Source organism: Podarcis cretensis, assembly GCF_951804945.1.
Source record: "Podarcis cretensis genome assembly, chromosome: 15".
Taxonomy (NCBI): Eukaryota; Metazoa; Chordata; class Lepidosauria; order Squamata; family Lacertidae; genus Podarcis; species Podarcis cretensis.
This window is the reverse complement of record NC_137185.1, coordinates 16,111,586-16,131,422: the sequence shown is the minus strand read 5'-3', so window position 1 is coordinate 16,131,422 and position 19,837 is coordinate 16,111,586. Positions and strand designations below refer to the sequence as shown.

The window sequence follows — 19,837 nt, the reverse complement described above, 5'->3', positions numbered from 1 at the left end:
GAGAGAGGGAAGAAAGAAAAGGGGGGGAGCAGGGAAGTCTGAACCTGGCCAAAGTGATGGTAAGCTGAATCCTCCCCCTCGGATATCACCTCCTCAAAGCGACTCAGGGTCTGGAGCACAGCCGTCAGCTGTCCCTCAGCGCAATAGACCACACACCAGCAAACCCCCTGTGGGTGAGAAGGAATAATCCTAGGTTGTAACCACCTTCCAGAAAAATCCAGACTCCCTCCCACAGGATCCAGTCCGCCCGCTTTTCCATCTTCTTCCTCCGGGTCTATCTACACTTCAAGTTTATCTCTTAAATATAATAACAATGAAAGAGCGCCATTGTGCTGCAGTTCTTGTGCTGGCCAACAGGTGGCACTACAAACTACAGCATGATGACAAGCTGGGCCGTTGTGATAATGGTCAGAGAGCAAGGAGGAGGAAAGTGGAGATGGAGGCCCGCAGGCAAGTGGCCAGGCATCCCTAGTGTGTTATCAGGCACATGCCCCAGGCAGACAAGTGAGAGGACAGGCTGGCAGCTCAAACAGAGGACCAGTCAGGCCAGGCTAGGGCAGCTCCCCAGCAACTATTCTGCTCTGTTGCTGCTGCCCACCTCACACTGATGATGCTAGTTGGTAGGTGAGCTGTAAGACGGGTTGGTGAGGCCTAAGGAAAGTAGGGGGGTTGGCAAGAGGAGCAAGCAGGGGTGCAGCCCCTACTTAGCCTTAAATAGGGATGGGAGAATCAGTCAATTTTTGTATTTCTCAGTTGCTCATTTTTCCAATCTTAAGGTTCCATTCTCCATATTTCTGCATAACTTTGAGATTGTTTTTAAGTCCTCATGAAGATGCATCACCCAGTTCTCCTAATGTACAATCTTGCATAAGATTCACATTTTTAGAAATGTCCCCTAACATTATGCACTAGCGGAAAGCACCCAGCATTTTTCAGGAATACGAAGAAACCAAAAAGATACACAGAGGGATGACTTAATTTTTTAGTCCCTTGGTGAAAAAACAAACAAACTACGCATTTTCATGTTCAGGTTGTCAGGTAAAGCAGAATATACATTCCTATCAAATTTGGTTAAAATCAGTGAAATTTAAAAGGTTTAGTCCACCATCTTGATCCAGAGTAGCAGTCAATTGTCTCAGAATACAAACAAAAACCAGCTCCATGATCTCGGGGTATGTTTAGCGTGGAGAACAGAAGGCCGACAGGTAATAATGAGAGCCAGTCTCAAAATACCTGAAGGGCTGTCCCATGGAAGATGGAGCCAGCCTGTTTTCTGCTGCTCCAGAGGGGAGGACCTGAAACAATGGATTCAAATGACAAGGAGGGAGATTCTGACTAAACATCAGGAAGAACTTTCTAAGGGTAAGAGCTGTTCAACTATGGAACGGACTCCCTCAAAAGGTGGTGGGCTATCCTTCATTGGAGGCTTTTCAGCAGAGCTCAGATGCTCACCTATTTTATTTAGTTGCGATTCCTGCATTTCAGGAAGAATCCATGACCCACAGTCATCCAACCTCAAGTGAAGGAGAGTTCACTTCCCGCCAAATTCCCAGAACCATAGAATTGTAGAGTTGGAAGGGTTCCCCATGTTAGAATTCCTGCTCCATGATTGCAGTCATGGGATTTTTGTTTATCACATGACGGTGTATGTTTTGACTTCACAGAGTGGGAAGTGACGGAGACAGGATGTTTGTGTTACAGTGTTCTGTGAAGTGGGACTATTGTCCTTTGTCCTTTTTCTCTTTGCTGTCTGATGCTAGAGAGAGAGGGAGCCATGTTGCAGTGCTCCGTGTGTGTTTATATGTAAATAAAGTAGATTAGCCTAAATGCTGAGTTGCTGAGGTCTGTTACGCAAGCTGGGAAGACTCTGCGGTTCCCTAAGTGTGTCAGTGTCTGTTGGCATTGGTCGCTGTGATGTTCGGGCTGAAGAAAGCTTTTGAAGCTCCCAAACGATTGACCAGGAGGGAGGGAACATGCCAGTCGGGCATGTGTCTCTGCCAGGGTCCTACTTGAGTGTAGGCTGAGCTCCTGACACCCCGAGGATCGTCAAGTCCAATCCCCTGGAAGGCAGGAATCACAGCTTGATCTCTGGAACTGTTGTGCCAAATTTGGTGATGATACCTTGCATGGGTACATTTGGTGGGGGTGGGGGAGGGAAGCAGGTTAATGCAGGGCATACGCCCCCCGCCCCCAAGTAGCAGAGTTTGCCTTTCTTTTTTTCTTTTTTTAAAATAACTTTATTCAAAATTAAAACAAAACGTATTATCCAGAAACATCATCCTTATCCCCCCCCCCATTTTTCCTCCCTCCCCCTTCCTCCCCCCACAGAACCCACCCACCCTCACCCTCCGACTTCCCTCAGTTCCAGTCTTTGATTTCTCTAAAAATGCTGTTTTCTGCATGTTACACAGTTGTATAAATCCTTAAACTACTTACCTGATTATTATTAATAAAAAGTTTGTGAATGTTTATTCAAAGCAAAGCTTGCCTTTCGCTGGGCTTCCTCTGTGTAATCTGTGTGCAGCAGCAGGTCCAGAAGTGTCTGCGCCACCCCATCCCCTGAGGCAGACAGCGCCAGCCCCAAGGCCTTGTAGAGGAAGCCCTAGAGGGGAGAGGGAGGGGGGCGGCAAGCTGAGCAGCGCAGACCCCAGCCAACCAATGACATAGCAGACACACACATCCACAACCAAGGTGTCTCACCCACCGCAGCCAAGATCTTAGGCACAATTTACCTCCAGTATATTAGAAGGACCTGAAGCTGGGCCAAAGCGGGCCCATCTTAGACTAGCATCCTCTTCACATCGTGGCCACCCAGACACACCAGTGGGAAACTTGCAAGCAAGGACCTGAGTGCAACAGCAACCCTCTCCTCTACTGGCATTCAGAAGCATCGCTGCCTCCGACCGTGGATGCAGAGCATAGATATCAAAGCTAAGAAGCACCAATAGTCGCCTCCTTCAAGCATATGCCTAATCCTCTTTTAAAGCCACCTAGGTTAGACTAGGTTAGACGCGGGTGGCACTGTGGGTTAAACCACAGAGCCTAGGACTTGCTGATCAGAAGGTCAGCGGTTCGAATCCCTGCAACAGGGTGAGCTCCCGCTGCTCGGTCCCTGCTCCTGCCAACCTAGCAGTTCGAAAGCACATCAAAGTGCAAGTAGATAAATAGGTACCGCTCCTGCGGGAAGGTAAAAAGCGTTTCCATGCGCTGCTCTGGTTCGCCAGAAGCGGCTTAATCATGCTGGCCACATGACTCGGAAGCTGTACACTGGTTCCCTTGGCCAATAAAGCGAGATGACTGCCGCAACCCTAGAGTCGGTCACGACTCGACCTAATGGTCAGAGGTCCCTTTACCTTTACCTTTACTAGGTTAGACTGGAGAAATGCACAGAGGGCTGTCAATAGCTATGCATTTCTGGACACATGGGTGTAGAACGGCACTGCAAAATTCAGTGAAGCGCAAATTTCGAAGGACGTCCATGTGTTTCGATTTGTGAATTGCTTCACAAAGTGCTTTGGCTTTGCAGGTGAACCAGATCAAATTCCTCCCCCGCCCCTTTGGCGAATGCTCCAGTCCAGCTGTTCATAGGAAGGTGAGGGGCTGGGCATTCATTGTGCACAGCTGGATGGGGAGATACCCGATATTTGTGGGGGGAGGGGGCAGGGGGAAAGCACTGACTTTCTCCGCAGAGGAGTTGTGGTAGGTGTTCAGCTGCTTGGCGAGTTCCTTCCCCAGCACCAGGTTCCAGCCTCCCGCTTCACTCCTCCGTAAGGACTTCTGCAGGAACTGAGGAGGCACCAGTGGAAACAGGGGTCACCGAGGAGGATCAGCAGTGCCACAGGAACAGTTTGCTTGCTCGCCCCACTGGCGTTACCTCCAAGAGTTTGGCTTCCCAGGCTGCGGGCTCCAGCGTGTACTTGCTGTGGCCTTTGGGAGAGGAGCAGCATTAGACAGAATCAGACCAGCCAGCTCAGTGTTGCCTGTCCAGGATGGCGGCAGCTCTCCAGGGCTTGAGGCAAGGGGGGTGCCACTGGGGAGTGGAGTCAGTGGCTGGAGATGGGCCAGAGTCACACCCATAGATAACCCGCAATCATAAAAATAAGGTGCCACCCAGTAACATATAGAAACCAGTGCCAGACTGGGGTTGAGGCTGGCACCTGAACGACTCTTGCGATAGGACCATGCCACAGATCTGCATCAACTGTGCCAATTTAGGCACAGAGGGGGGAAGAACTCTGTAGCACTCCTGCTACAGGGTTACTCTGACTCACTAACAGTATTTCCCTGGCCAAGTGAATTAATTACTGTTGTTATTATTGCGCGTGAATTTTGATGCTGCTTATTGCCAGATTAGACCTCTAAGGATTCATCTGCAATTGAGCAGATCTAGGTGGTGGATGGGTGGGGCCTCCCCAGCACTGTTCTGGGGGGAGAGCCGGCATGGTGTCGTGTTTAGAGTGTTGGATTAGGATCTGGGATAGACCAGGATTCGAATCCTTACTCAGCCATGAAGCTCACTGGGGGCCTTGCCTTAAGCTAACTCACACGCCTAACTCCACATAAGGAGTGGAGCAGAACCCACCTGTGCCACCTTGAGCTCCTTGGAGAAAAAAGTGGGATATAAATGCAACAAATTGCATAAAATGCATTCCATAGTGGAATACAAGGCTCATATTTATTCAAAACATGCCAAATATATGTGAAGGTGGCCAAATGCTACTCATGCCTTTTTTAAAGCTTTCTATTATTGTTTTCTGGTTCTCCTATCTTGTGTTTTTATTCCTCTTGTTCTTGTGACTGTTCTGATTGTTATTTTTAGCTTGATGTTTTGTTTGTTTTTATGTTTATTGCGTCTGCAGATAAAATAAAAAAATATATAAACCAATAAATGCAACTCATAAATGCAATAAGTAAATAAATATATATAAGCAAATAAATAATTTATATATTCCCCCCCAAGGCTTTTTTGTTTTGTTTTCTTCTTCTTTTTTAGGGCCAGGAGATTCCAGGCTCAGGCCTGGTGGCAGATGTGGAGGTGCTGGCTTTGTCGGACACCATCCTAGAGGAGAGGTCGTCCGCCAGCAACTCTTGGCAAAAATCAACCCTCTGCACACACAGGTGTGTCAGCTGAGCTCGGCAGGGCAGGGCAGGGTTGGGTTTTCCTCTCATCTCACCTTCCAGGTAGCGGACCAGGGCAGGTATCTCCACCCACCAGTGCTCCCCCACATCCCTGTAGGCCTCTGGGCGTAGGGCGTTCATCAGGAGCAGCACGGCAGCTCCTCGGCCGGTCCCTTCCAAGGGGGAGACAGCGAGGGCCTGCAGAGGAGGAGAGCAAGGGTCTGCAGGTCAGGAAGGGGGTTCACCCAGGTCAGGCTGCTTCCACTCTGTGGCCTTCTGGAGTCTAGAGGCCGCTAGGGTCCCATCCTCACCAGCCTAAATCCACACCCAACACAGATAAATGGTATCACATAACATGATAAATGTTCATAACTGCATATATAAACCACATGTCTGAAACCCCACAGAAAAAGTTCTGAAACCATTTTGTCCCTCCCAAATTGACTTCAAATATTTCTCTGCAAGGTCAAAGGAAAATGGAAAAGCCTCTCCCCATTGTCTTTTCATTCACAAATCCTGTCTTAAGGGTATGTCTGTGTATGAATAGGGTGAGCCTGTGACCTGGCGCAGGAACTAAGTATTTATCATTACAAAAGACTGGCCAGGCTCCCCAGGTAATCTAATCAAGTGACCATTAAGAGGTAACCTGCCAGACAGGAGGTAAACAACGCACTCAGATTTCTGTTGTAGAATGCCTCTTCTGTGATGTATGTATGATGTTTCTGGGGGCGGTCTTGGACTTCAGGACGGGCAATTTAAAATGTCTATATAAGGGCAGGCACACCTTTGTTCTGGGTCCTCCTCTGTCCTCCTGCGTGTGAGGGGAGCACCCTGTTGCAACAGCTTTAATAAAGATCAGACTTACTAGCTGCTTTGCTTCTCAATATTCTCTGGTTGGCCTCTGTTATTTTCTCCTACCAATAGGGAACCCACGTAAGGATTCTATACGGGCTCTTGGATACCCCATAAGGGGAAAAGGGCAAATTTTGTTTACAACACTACACACCAACTCACAGCAATGTCTCTGAAGGGTTTTAGGTAGGGAAAGGGGGTCTCTCGCAGCCCTACCTGGAGATGCCAGTGGGGATTGCAACGGGGCCCTTCTGCATGAAGGGCAGGTGCTCTGCCACTGAGCTGGGCCTCCCCCAACCTTGTTTCTTAGGAAGCATATGTGGGTTCCGGTCCAGTTTCCTCCAAGAGTCTAACAATGAGGCAGCCCCCTTTCAGAAACCGCTAGAAGACTGAACCCCTCCCCACCCCTCCCCAGTTACCCACATCACTTACCAGGAGCCGCGCCATCAATTCCTGTGGAGTTGGTAAACCCCCTGGAAAGTGGAGAGAGGAAGAGAACAAGGGGGAGGTGGTGTAAATAGGAACATAGTAAGAAGCTGCCCTTGTAGGGACGCAGGTGGCGCTGTGGGTTAAAGCCTCAGCGCCTAGGACTTGCCGATCGAAAGGTTGGCGGTTCGAATCCCTGCGGCGGGGTGCGCTCCCGCTGCTCGGTCCCAGCGCCTGCCAACCTAGCAGTTCGAAAGCACCTCCAGGTGCAAGTAGATAAATAGGGACCGCTTACCAGCGGGAAGGTAAACGGCGTTTCCGTGTGCGGCTCTGGCTCGCCAGAGCAGCGATGTCACGCTGGCCACGTGACTCGGAAGTGTCTCCGGACAGCGCTGGCCCCTGGCCTCTTAAGTGAGATGGGCGCACAACCCCAGAGTCTGTCAAGACTGGCCCGTACGGGCAGGGGTACCTTTACCTTTACCTTTAAGAAGCTGCCCTTAGGGAGTTAGAGAGTTGGCCCATCTGGCAGTGGCTCTGTGGGGTTTCAGGCATGAGCCTTACCCAACTCAGCCGGGGGACACTTGGGACTGAAGCTGGGGCCTTCTGCCTGCCAAGCAGCTTCTCTGCACTGAGCTGTGGCCCTTCCCATCCTGTCTACCCCAAAACCTCCTGCAGACTGGCAAAGGACCCTGAGACAACTTCGTCTGCATCCCTAAATCAATGGGATTGGAGAGGCATTTGGGGGCTGCCTGTAGTGGGGTAGGAGCGCTGAAAATAATGCCAAATAATACCAAAATATTCCACATCTGGCAACAATTGTGCCCCGTTGGCTTCAGGTGGTACATGGGTAGACAAGTCTAAAAAGCCTGGGACACAAATTTTCAAGGTCCTCTAGCAGCTATGGCGGCTTGTTTACCAGAGGTTTTGTATTTAGTGATAACTCTGGAATTGTATACTTGATTCTGACCAAACTTAGCCTCCCAATGCATATTCTGCTCCCCCACTCCTGTGCTGCCTGCCTTGGAGGGGCGAGCATCGGGCATGGTGGCACCCACCTGTCCCCAGGCCGTTCTGCTGGTGGCCCACCCGACGTAGTCGCTGCTCTGCCAGCAGTCTCAAGGCGTGGCAGAGGGGGGTGACTAAAGCCATGTAGGGGGGCTGCATGAGGTAGCTCAGCAACTTGGTCCACAATTCCTGCCAGGAAGAGGAGGAAGGGTTCAGCGTTTGAAGCCAGTTGCTTCCCTGGCCCTACAGAGCCCATTTCTCCTTAAAACCCCAGTCCTTCACCTCCATACCTCAACATCACTTCCCAGCCCTGCACATGTAAGGGGCAAGTTCCTCAGTCAGTACATGCTTAGAGGCACCCTTTTGCTCCACATGTTGCAAGGCTAAGTGGACAAAAGGTTCTGGATCAAATCTCTTGGCCAGGGGTAGCCAATGTGGTACCTTCCAGATGTTGGACTTTAACCAGATGGTTAGAGAAGGTACGGGAAATTTCATTTTTGGAATATAATATATATCTATATATCTATGATATAAAATTTTATATTAAATTTATTTATTTGGTTTCTCAGATTAAATTTTTCAGTCACATATCCAACATGTAAGATAAAAACAAGATTCCAAGGCATCTCTTGGACCTCCTCCCCTTTGTGGGTCCTATTGTTAATCATTTCCTCCTGCATCTTTTATGATAATCCAAATCTTTTACCTCTCCATTGTGTCCAAAATTCACCATTAAACTACAAGTGATATTCCAATCCTACTAACGATTTTAACTGTTAACAATGGTCTTTAAGATAAGTTATAAAATTTTCCCCATTCCATATTAAAATTTTGGTCTTCCTGATTTTGATTCTTCTGGTCATTTTAGTCATTTCAGCATAATCCATCAACTTGATCTGCCATTCTTCCCTGGAAGAACGGCATTTTTGTAATATCTAATTCACCACAGCAGGGCTGTCCGGGTTTGGCCAAACAAGATTGTTCTGGCATTGTGTGGTTCCCTTTTATAACTTTCATTACCAACAATAGTGTATTATGCAAACCCCCAGTGGCTCGTATTAACACTATAGATTCGGAACACACACACTGTGGAATGTGAACGGTTTAATTTACTTCCCCCAGTGATTATGATCTTGAACGCAACAAAACGTGTGAGAGAGAACGAACTAGAAACCTCATCTCCCCTGCCATCGTTCGATTCCCGAATTCAAGGGGTCGCTGACCTGGCTGGTGCCCCTTCCCGAAGCCACAGCGATGTGGAGGACCTCTGCGCTGGCAATTCCGATGGCTTTCTCCTCCAAGCCGCCCAAGGGGAGGCTCAGTGTGGGGTGCGTCTGAAAGAGGAACAGGCTCCTGAGATGGCCCCCAACCCCCCTCCCCACTAACCTGAAATCTCCAGGCCTCTTAAGGGCAGGGCAGACCCCCTGGGCGCTCTTACCAGCTGGTGGGCAGACACAGCCATCTGCAGGGAGATGTAGTTCAGAGGCCAGCCTTCGATTCTCTCCAGGTAGCTGGTGCACAGAAGCCTCCCAATGGCCCGGAGCGTGGCCAGGCGGACCTGAGAGCCAGAGCGGGCAGGGAAAGACAATGTCCCATGCCACCTGAGAGGGGCAGAGGTGCACCACAAGGCACTTCAAAGTGTTTGGGGGCCCTGTCCCACCCACGGCACATGACTCAACAGCAACCTGGAGGACTGAGTCCCTGGGCCTGCTGCTGGCTGTCTCAAATCCCTTCTCCTTCTCACCCTGGTGCTGTCGTCCCCCAAAGCGGCCTTGACTACCCTCACGCACAGCTGCCTCCTGCTCCAGAGCTCAGGCACTGGAAGAGAAAGGCAGGTAAGGCTTAGCCGCCCTCCCGGCGTTGAGGGAGCCCAGCCCCCTTCATCATCCTCCCTGACCATTGGCCATAGTGGGACTTCTGGGAGCCAGAGTCCAATGAGAGAGCGAGAGAGCGCATGGTGTAGTGGTTTAGAGCGTTGGACTAGGACTAGGGAGTTCAGGGTTCAAATCTCTGCTTGGCCATGAAACTCACTGGGTGTGAACTTGGAGGCCATGGCCCTGCCTCTCAGCCTTGCCTACCTCACAGGGTTATTGTGAGGATCGAATGAGGAGGGGGAAGAACCATGTAAGTCACTCTGAGATCATTGGAGAAAAAGATGGGCCATAAATGCAACAAACAAATAAATACCTGGAGGAAAAATAATGTTGCTTGGGGAGTTGTTATTGTTGTTGGTTTTTTGTTATCTTTATTTTAGCTCTTGTGATTTATGTGGAAATTGCTCAGTTTGCTTGTGTATTTTTAAATGTTGCAGTTATAGCTTATGACTACTTTTATTACGTCGCATTGATGTATTTTTTTCCATGTTGGAAGCCGCCTGGAGCATGGTTTGAACTGTGGAAAAGCAGCATACAAATGACATTACGTATTAACAAGAACAAGAGGCAACCATCAGTTCACATCAATTTGTTATTATCCATCATCATAATATTATGATATTCTTATCATTTTTTTTAAGTTAAGAATAACTGATATTAAAAAACAGGCACGCTCCCCAATTCATCAGAGTGGTCACTTTATTTTCACTACCTGCATTTTAATACATTTTTCTTATATTGTTTTAATTCTATTAAAATTTAATTCATTTTTAAATGTTATCTTTTATATGTTTTTAGTCTTTTATCTGTGTTTTATCTGTGTTATTTTAATTTGTGTAAGCTACTTTGAGTCCCAGGCTGGAAAAAAGAATACAGTGGTACCTTAGGTTAAGAACTTAATTCGTTCCGGAGGTCCATTCTTAACCTGAAACTGTTCTTAACCTGAGGTACCACTTTAGCTAATGGGGCCTCCCGCTGTCACTGCCATGCAATTTCTGTTCTCATCCTGAAGCAAAGTTCTTAACCCGAGGTAATATTTCTGGGTTAGCGGAGTCTGTAACCTGAAGCATCTGTAACCCGAGGTGTTGTTGTTTAGTCGTTTAGTCGTGTCTGACTCTTCGTGACCCCATGGACCAGAGCACGCCAGGTACCACTGTATTATTATTATTATTATTATTAATAATAATAATAATAATAATAATGGGTTTTAAGCAAAGGCTCTAACCAATTCTTCAATTAAAGGCTGTCCTACTGCAGACAGCTCTTCCAAACCAGCCAAGGGCCGTTCCTTACATCACTTCAGTAATCTTCACAACAGCCCTGCAAGGGTGATCAGAACTATCAGCTTCCTCCTGCTGCAGATGAGAAGAGGGGGTGGCCTTGGCCTGCCTCGCAAGGTCAGGGCTGAGGGCAAATTTGGGCCAGAAACTCTCTTCCTCACTTAACACTCTTAGAATGCTCCTACCCTGGGAGGGAAGTTGGGGGGTCTAAGGTGCAGGGGGGGGGCAGCTGTATGGGACTGGACCCCCTTCCTCTCCAGATACTTACGCTGGGCACCGACAATTTCAGAGAACAAAGCCAGGAGCACTGCACAGACGTCTTCTTGGCGCTCCTCCACCTTCCCCTGGAAGACCCCCATCAGCCCAGAGGGGTGCAGACGGGCTGTGGGGGAGCAGAAGGGGCCGTAGCTCAGTGCCAGGGCATCTGACTTGCACGCAGAAGGTCCCTTGTTCAGTCCCCAGTTGGGCTGGGAGAGACTCCTTATCTGGAAAACCCCAGAGAGCTGCTGCCAGTCAGTGTGGATAATGCTGGCTTGGTAATAAGGCAGCTTCCTCTGTTCCTATTCAAATCAGCTCTTGATCTGGAACCATGAGGACTAGAAACTTAAGTGCTTGAGGACCTGCTTTGCCTGCTGCAGATTCAATCCCCGATGGTATCACCAGCCAGGGCTGGGAATGTCTACAGCCTGAAACCCACAAAGAGCTGCTGCTGTCAGTCAGTGTAGGGAATATTGAGCTAGACTTCCCATGCTCCCAGTAAGTGTAGGGGCCCATGGGGTGGATGTCCACCGTTTTTCACCCTCTTCCCCTTGGTTTGAGCTGGGATGGGGAGCCTCCCCTCTTTCTGTCCATACCCAGGCGCAGGAAGATGCGAGCGATCTCTTTGAAGTTCTCCTCACATTGCGGGTGAGGCGGCCATTTCTGTCCCCTGATGCAGATCTAGGGAGAGGAAGGATGTTGGCATTTTGTCAGTGATTTGTTGCTCCTGCAGCATGTAGTTCAGCTATGGAACTCCGAAAGGAGGAAGTGACGGCTACCGACCTAGATAGCTTTAAAAGAGTAGACAAATCTTGGGCTCGGATCCTGCTTTTGGGTTTCCCATCGGAGCATATGCTTGGCCACTGTGAGAGCAGAATGCTGAACTAGATGGACCATTGGCCTGATCCAGCAGCCTCTAATTATGTTCTTGCAGCACCATTGCTACCTGCCTCCTGGGTTGGCTCACCCACCAGCTCCAAAATTCCCCCCCTCTCACCTGGCGAACCAGAGCACAGGTGAGGGGCCCCACATGCTCCCTTGGGATTGGGTTGTTGTTCACAAGAGACGCTTCCAGGATCTGGCCCAGGATCTGCAACAGGCATAAGAAAAACAACATTGGCTCCCAGTACGTTTCTGAGCACAGTTCTAAGTGTTGGTGCTGACCTTTAAAGCCTTAAAAGGCTTTGGCCCTGTATACCTGAAGGAGCGTCTCCACCTCCATCATTCAGCCCAGACACTGAGGTCCAGCTCTGAGGGCCTTCTGGCAGTTCCCTCCCTGCAATAAGTGAGGCAAAGGGCCTTCTCGGTAGTGGTGCCCGCCCTGTGGAACTTCAGATGTCAAGGACATAAAAAAGCAATCTGACTTTTAGAAGACATCTGAAGGCATCCCTGTATGAGTAAGTTTTTAATGTTCGATGTTTTGCTGTGAATGTTTTAATGCAGGGGTCAGCAAACTTTTTCAGCAGGGGGCCAGTCCACTGTCCCTCATACCTTGGGGGGGGGGGGGATGGACTATATTTTTTTGGGGAAAATATGAACGAATTCCTATGCCCCACAAATAACCCAGAGATGCATTTTAAATAAAAGCACACATTCTACTCATGTAAAAACACCAGGAAGGCCCCACAAATAACCCAGAGATTAATTTTAAATAAAAGGACACATTCTACTCATGTAAAAACACACTGCTACCCGGACTGTCCGTTGGCCAGATTTAGAAGGCGATTGGGCCGGATCTGGCCCCTGGGCCTTAGTTTGCCTACCCATGTTTTAATGTGTTGAAAGCCGCCCAGGGCGGCTGGGCAACCCAGTCAGACGGGTGGCATATTAACAATAAATTATTAGTATTGTTACTAGCAAAAACACTATCTTCACAAACTGGGCTGAGTGTCAGGCCTAATGAGCACAACAGCTCATTCCCTGAAACCAGTTGCTGAGCTAAAAGGTCCTTGGATCCCCTTTGTCTCCTCTCTGGGATTTCTTGCAAGCAAATCCCCAAAACCCCCAAAATCACGGCAATATATATTTAAACAGATAAAATGTATGTGCACCTAAACAGAAATTGATACAGCAGCCGAGCTCGGGGTGACCTGCTCAAGTCCTGGGTGTCAGTGGAGAGCAGCAATCCGCAATGCTCACCTTTGTGACAAGGAAGGTCTCCGTGCTGCTATCATACTGGGCTAGGAGCAGAGAGATGTCGCTGTAGATATGAGCTTGGAAGTCTGTCCTGGGCAGCAGGAGTCGCAGGATGGGGCTCAGAGTCTTCAAGACTGCCAGCTGGACCTTTGGGGGTGGGGAGGCAGCAGCCGTCACAAGACATTTGGAGGCAAGATGGGAAACCCACCTTCCACACTGGTGACAGGGCAGGGTCCTCCCCAAGTCACTAAGGGCAGAGAGCTAGTTTAGGGGGGCCAGCAGGAAACCACACATGTTTTTGGCCTGGGTCAGTTTGCTTGCCCAGTGAGATATCTGCCTGCAGAAAAAGGGTTGGTGCTGATTGAAGTGTGAGATGCTATTTGACTGCTGGTGAGTGGGCGCAGCAGAGGGGTGAGGGTGAGTTTTTTAAAAAAACAAAACTAAGTTCTAAATTTAAGAGGTCACCTGCTGTGATCCTGTGATGCCAAGATGTCTTTGTGCCCCTTCTCAAGGCCCTCCAAAATCTGTCCATTTTTTAACTACAGTGGTACCTTGGTTCTCGAACGTAATCCATTCTGGAAGTCCGTTCAACTTCTGAAACATTCAAAAAACCAAGGCATGGCTTCTGATTGGCGCAGGTGCCCCGAAAACCATAGCTGATAGCCACATTGGACGTTCGGCTTCCAAAAAACGGTCAGCTTCCGAAAAACTGGAACACTTATTTCCAGGTTTTCGGTGTTTGGGAACTAAAATGTCTGAGTACCAAGGCGTTCAAGAACCAGGGTTCCACTGTATTAAAAAAAATAATAATTACTGACTAGCCCTGTGGTTCCTGTGCTGTGATACTATGGTGCTAAAAGTTTTTTCTGGCCTCCCAAGTCCTCTGCCCTATGAAACCCTTTTAATTTTTGACCTGCAGCCCCTGCAAGGTTGATCATGTGTCTCTCGGTCTGAAAAAGACCAGTCACCTCTACCCTAGGCTGCAAAATCTTGCCACTGTAGAAAGTGTCCCTCTTCCATCCAAGGACCAGCAGCACGATCTCTGGAGAGACAGCAAAGTCACCCACAACTCCTCCCCAGATGGAGAGAGTCCCAGGAGAGGGTTGATCGAAGGCACCCTGCTGATTATGGGTGGGGGGAGGGGCTGGCTGATCGCCCCTTGCCCCTCACCTGTGCATCGCATCCAGGGAGCCAAGTTCGGGTCATGCAGGAGTAGAGAGGCAGCAGGTAGGCAGAGAACTGCTGGACGCTGATGCGGGGGTAAGAGCTTCGCTCCCAGGTCCGCAGGTATATCCGGATTGCCCCACACATCTGCTCCAGAGCTTGGGAATGTGAATGAGAGACAGAGAACAGAGAAGGGGGTGGGGAGAGAGAAATGAAAGGCAGAGCATGTTAACCAAGGTGGAAGTTCTGCTTCCATAGTTAAACTGTGGAACTCACTCCTGCCGGAGGCTCTGATGGGCACCAACTTGGAAGACTTTAAAAGAGTATATACACAAAGTATCAAATGTGGTGACAGCAATAATAATACAACAAAACAACAACACCACAAACTGGCTTATAAGTATAAAACCAAATTTACTAGAATAATAACTAGAACCGAGATAGACTTGTAACCATTCAAGCAACAAACATACTAAGGCGCCATGTGCAAAATAAGGCCAGGAGATACTGTAACCATGGAGTGGATAAATGTACAACTATATCTTAACAAGTTACAAGTGCAATAAATGTTATACAGACTGGATAAATGAACCATTCGACAAGTAGCGTAAGTCCAATCACAGAATGGCAACCCCGTGCCGCCACAATGGCAAGGGTAGCACACTGGAGAATATGAAAAAGTTTTTCAAAGCTGTTTTTCAAAGATTGAACTGGATGAGATGTTCTTCAATAGGTCTTGAGTTGGAAACAGAAAGCCGTATGCATGGACCAATCACAGGAAGGCAAATCAAAGCCACCACCCTGGTGAGAATAACGCAAGTGGGCAAAAGGAGACCTGTTCTCCGGATATATTACAGGATTCACTACACGCTTCTTCAGTCTGAAAATCTGCTTGATACAAAATAGCACTCCAATTACAATGTGTGGTAAACCATAAAAATTAGAAAATATCAGTCTCATACTATACCTTACCCAGTCATACAAAATGGTTTGCTCAGGATAAAGAAAGTTATTACTCTAGTAAATTTGGTTGTATACTTATAAGCCAGTTTGTGGTGGTGTTGTTTTGTTGACTTTAAAAGAGGACAGGACAAATTCATGGAGGAAGAGAAGGCTATGGATGGCTCCTAGCCAGAATGTGTATACTCTGCTGCCACAGATGCAGGCAGCAATGCTTCTGAAAGCTGGTTGCTGGAGACCACAAGTGAGGAGGGTGCTCGTGTGCTCAGGTCCCACTAGCAGGCTTCCCTGAATGGGCATCTGGTTGGCCACTGTGAGAACGGTGGAGATAACTCAGCTCATATAACCAACATGCTTTTAACTCTAGTTAATGCATGAAGGGGTTAAGACCATAGAGTAAGGTGTCCCAAGTTTGCAAAGCATCGCTTAAGGAGGCCCTGCGAGACCCACCTGTGCAGAGAGCCCTGCGCCTCCGTCCATCCTCGATCCGGCGCATGGCGGTCTGGAGGGTGGTTAGGGTGATGCCCAGGAAAGGGACGCAGCTGTACACTGAGGAGAGAGGGGCAGAGAAAGCAGGAAGTGCGCTTGATCATACCCTGGGGTGGGGAATAAAACCTCCCTTGGGTTTTATCAAGGAGCTTCCCAGGACAGATCAAGAGCCATATTGGACTCTTGGCAATTTGGATCAGGACAGGGGTGAAGATGGAACTGTCAGGAGAATTCCTGCTCCATGACTGCAGTCATGGGATTGTTGTCTATCACATGATGGTATATGTTTTGACTCCACAGAGTGGGAAGTGACGGAAACAGGATGTTTGTGTTACTGTTTTCCGTGAAGTGGGACTATATTGTCCTTTGTTCTTTCTCTTTGCTGTCTGATGCTAGAGAGAGAGGGAGCCATGTTGCAGTGCTCCATGTGTGTTTATATGTAAATAAAGTAGATTAGCCAAAATGCTGAGTTGCTGAGGTCTGTTACGCAAGTTGGGAAGACACTGTGGTTCCCTAAGTGTGCCAGTGTCTGTTGGCATCGGTCGCTGTAATGTTCGGGCAGAAGAAAGCTTTTGAAGCTCCCGAACGACCAGGAGGGAAAGAAGATGCCAGTCGGGCATGTGTCTCTACCAGGGTCCTACTCAAGTGTAGGATGAGTTCCTGACAACAGGAATTCTAACAGGAACTTGGCCTTGTACCATTGTTGGCTGCGATCTTCCCCAGGGTCAGGAGAGTGAACTCATCTGGCGGTGCAAACGGCTTGAGCTGGTGCTGGAGCTCCATCATTATGGGATGGAAGTGATGGCAGGCAAAGGTGGCAAGGGTGCTGCTTGCTGCTGCCTGAAGCTCTCGGGGCACTTCCTGCTGAGAGGGCAGAAATGAAATTAGGAAGCACAAAGTCCAGCAACCTGGCAGCAAAGGGAGCTGGTGTGCCATAGTGGTTAGAGCGTCTGACTAGGAACACCGGGAGACCAGGGTTCGAATCCTCGCTCGGCCATGAAGCTCCTTGGGTGGCCTTGGGCCAGTCACTGCCTCTCAGCCTATCCTAAGTCACAGGGGGTTTAAATGAGGAGGAGGGAGAACCATGTTTGTACATTTGAGCTCCTTGGTGCGGGGGATGGGATGGAGAATGGTGGGAGATAAATGCAATTGATAAAATAAGGAGGCAGGATGAAAATCCCGGCCCGCCCGCCTACCACATGGCTGGGAGCTTGCAAAGCAGGGTTTGGCCTCAGGATGTCTTAAAAGCAACAACAACCACCCAGAATTAACCACCAAGCAAGGAGATGCCTCTGGGAGTCATCTGTGGTATCCTTACATCTGGAGATGCCCTCAAGTGCTTGGAGGCCGCAAGGATGAATTGGCCGGCGGGCTCCACCTCCAGGCCGTGCTCCATCATGGCCTGCAGACTGCGATAGATGGCCACCTTCTGCCAGGCAGAAGCCTGCAGAAAGGAAAGAGAGGGAGAGAGTTTCTGTGCATGGAGGGAAGGACCAGTCCATTTAATCTCTATTATTTTACCCTGCCCATCTGACTGGGTTGCACCAGCCACTCTGGGAGGCTTCCAACAAACATTAAAAGCTTCCCAAAGTAGGGTTAGGTTCAGATGCCTGCAAAAACTTATATAGTTTAACTCTTTGACAACTGGTGCTGGTGCTCTTGAGAGGATTTGGTCTACAATTCTCAGGCTGGGGCCAATGGAATTTGTGGTCCTAAATCTCTGAAGGGCACTTGAGGTGGGGGGAACCGGTCTTGGAAAACGGTCTAAGCTAGAGAAGCAGTTTTTCCTACCTCGTCCTGCTGGAGCATCACTACGAGAACCGGTATCACGGCAGCTGGCTGGCTGCGAGCAGCCTTCACAATGCAGAGGACGACCTCCTTCTGGGATGCGGCCTCTGGGACTTGCAGGAGGTGGCTGATGGAGTGGAGGCGACCTGAGTAGGGGACAGAGGAGACTGCAGCAACCCACCAGGCTGACAAGAATCACGATAGCTTGCCCAACGTTCTGCAGGTGGCACTTCCGAAGGCCTGGGCGGTTTCAAGGTTCTAGACCTCGTTGCCACCAAGCAATGAGTGTGTGTGCAAAGTCTGGTGAAAACTCTCTGCACCAGTTATGTACTGAGTTGAATAGGATCCAAAAGGCAGCAGTCTGATTGGTCCTAGAACAATAGGGTCCAGAATGCAGCTGTCTGATTGGTCTGCAGGAGCCACCCAATCCAGCTCCAGGTGGAAGTGAATCCGCAACCTGATTGGCCTACAGGAGAATCCTGGAATTAGCCAATCACGTGGGGCCAGTTGTGTAAATAATGTATATAAAGCAGACATTGTAGGGGAACTTCCATTCCTCCTCACCACTATGAACTGAATAAAGAGCATAAAGAATAAAGAGCATGAAATCCACTCTCAACTCCGAGTATATTTCAGCACCCTTTTAAAGGAACAAGGGGAAAGTTGAGTGCTGTTTACAGCTGGGGCCATACAGATGTTGATGAGCTGCATCTCCTCTCAGGTCTAACAGCCAGCACGGCCAGGGATGATGGGAGCTGGAGTCCAATCACATGTTCACAGTGGAACGGACTACCTTGGAAGGCGGACTCTCCTTCATTGGAGATTTTTCAACAGAGTTTGAATGGTCGCCTGAGGGATTCTTTAGCTGTGATCCCTGCATCACAGGGAGTTGGACTAGATGACCCTTGGGGTTTCTACAGTTCTAGGGTTCTATGCTGAAGACCACACATGAAGCATTCCTGATTTACAGCACTCATCATAACTGTTTGTCTCTTGCTGCAGTGAGCAGAAAAACACTACATTTGTTCAAACAGTGGGGTGGCGACCCCTTTTTTGACCCAAAGGGGCATGTTCCTCTTGGCTGCTCCTTTGGAGGCCACTTGGGAGTCGTATTCTAGAGGGTGCCAGGGTGCCAAAGCCAGGACGAAAGAGCCACATAAGAGGAGCAGAAGGGGTAAATGAGAAGGACCTCTACAAGTGTTCATGTCAGGCTATGACCAGGGAGACCAGGGTTCAAATCCCCATGCAGCCATGAAGCTCACTGGGTGATTTTGGGGCCAGTTTCTGTCTCTCTGTCTAACTTCCCTCTCAGGGTTAGGGAAAGACATAGGAAGAACCAGCGGTTGTATTCTGTGCCAACTTTTAAACGCCCCCTGAAAACATTTTTATTCTGTCAGGCTTATGCAAGCAATTAAGAGCACATCTCCTGCAATGGTTTATTGATACTTGTTTTAATTTTTTTTCCTTCCCCGTTGTTTCTATTCAGCCTCCGCAAGCATAGCCATGCTCCCAGCAGCCCCTGCACCGCACTATTAGGCCCTATTAGTTGGGGCTGCTGGTTGTTGTAGTCCAAACCATACGGAGTGCACCATGTTGACAAAGTCTGATTTAGGGAGAACTTGCACACTGTACTATTTATGTTGCTGGGAAATAGTGTAAAATCAACATATCTTTTTAAGGTGCAATCAAAGCGGTGATCTTTGGGAGTGAGGTATGGCGAGTAGCATCCCTACAGAATGCACATTGGATCCCTTGGAAGTTGTGTTTGAAGTTGCAGTGGTTCTGAATTACTATATAGCTTTCACAAACTGCCCAAGTCCCTTACCTTCACTGGATGATTCTCCCTCGTCAGCCATGCCCTTATATGCCTTCTGCTCTGTGTTTTCTGTCCCAAGAAGAAATGCTCAACAATTGCAACTTGCCCTTACAAACACACACAGGTTATGAATGTTGAGACTCCCAATACCTATCTCCAAGACCATAAAATACTCCACCAGCAGCCCCATGGAAGCCGGAAGCCATCAACTGGCACACCTGGTGTCAGCCCCATTGGAAGTCACAAGGCATCTGGGAAGGGGCAGGCATACCCCACTCCCCTCCAAAGAAGCCCCAGGTTCTCCAAGTGACAGGGAGATGTTTCCTTTCCCTCTCTTGTAAATCTAGGACTCAGGGCTATCCAGTGAAGCCAGATATTGGGAGATTTGGAACAGGCAAAAGAAAGTCCTTCTTCATGCACCACAGTGTTAAACTGTGGAACTCTCTACCACAGGAGATGGTGATGGCCATCAACTTGGATGGATTTAAAAGAGAACTGGACAAATTCATGGAGTCATGGTTATCAATGACTACTAGCTATGATGTTTGTATTCTACCTCCAAACACCAGATACTAAATAATACCAGCTCTTCTGCTCGGGCATCTGATTGGCTACTGTGTGAACAGGACGCTGGACTAGATGGGCCCCCATTGGCCCAATCCTGCAGGGTT

At 48.8% G+C, this 19,837-nt stretch overlaps 1 protein-coding gene across 4 annotated transcripts in view; it reads right to left on the bottom strand.

Annotated features, from left to right (window-relative positions):
* Nucleotides 1-19,837, bottom strand: part of MROH2A (maestro heat like repeat family member 2A) — a 42,352-nt gene that overhangs the window by 20,893 nt on the left and 1,622 nt on the right. For 2 of the 4 annotated variants that reach the window (XM_079954484.1, XM_079954487.1), the window contains exons 2-21: nt 19,176-19,273; nt 17,354-17,496; nt 16,881-17,006; nt 16,261-16,426; nt 15,524-15,622; nt 14,120-14,271; nt 12,953-13,096; nt 11,811-11,903; nt 11,410-11,494; nt 10,824-10,937; nt 9,146-9,219; nt 8,840-8,959; nt 8,625-8,735; nt 7,452-7,590; nt 6,403-6,443; nt 5,175-5,316; nt 3,875-3,927; nt 3,679-3,786; nt 2,489-2,602; nt 45-167 (exon numbers count right to left, since the gene is read on the bottom strand). In XM_079954484.1, coding sequence (XP_079810610.1) covers nt 45-167; nt 2,489-2,602; nt 3,679-3,786; nt 3,875-3,927; nt 5,175-5,316; nt 6,403-6,443; nt 7,452-7,590; nt 8,625-8,735; nt 8,840-8,959; nt 9,146-9,219; nt 10,824-10,937; nt 11,410-11,494; nt 11,811-11,903; nt 12,953-13,096; nt 14,120-14,271; nt 15,524-15,622; nt 16,261-16,426; nt 16,881-17,006; nt 17,354-17,496; nt 19,176-19,206 — 2,178 coding nt within the window. In that variant the 5' untranslated portion in view covers nt 19,207-19,273. The remainder of the gene's footprint in view (nt 1-44; nt 168-2,488; nt 2,603-3,678; nt 3,787-3,874; nt 3,928-5,174; nt 5,317-6,402; nt 6,444-7,451; nt 7,591-8,624; nt 8,736-8,839; nt 8,960-9,145; nt 9,220-10,823; nt 10,938-11,409; nt 11,495-11,810; nt 11,904-12,952; nt 13,097-14,119; nt 14,272-15,523; nt 15,623-16,260; nt 16,427-16,880; nt 17,007-17,353; nt 17,497-19,175; nt 19,274-19,837) is intronic. The other 2 variants (XM_079954485.1, XM_079954486.1) reach the window with 2 other exon arrangements.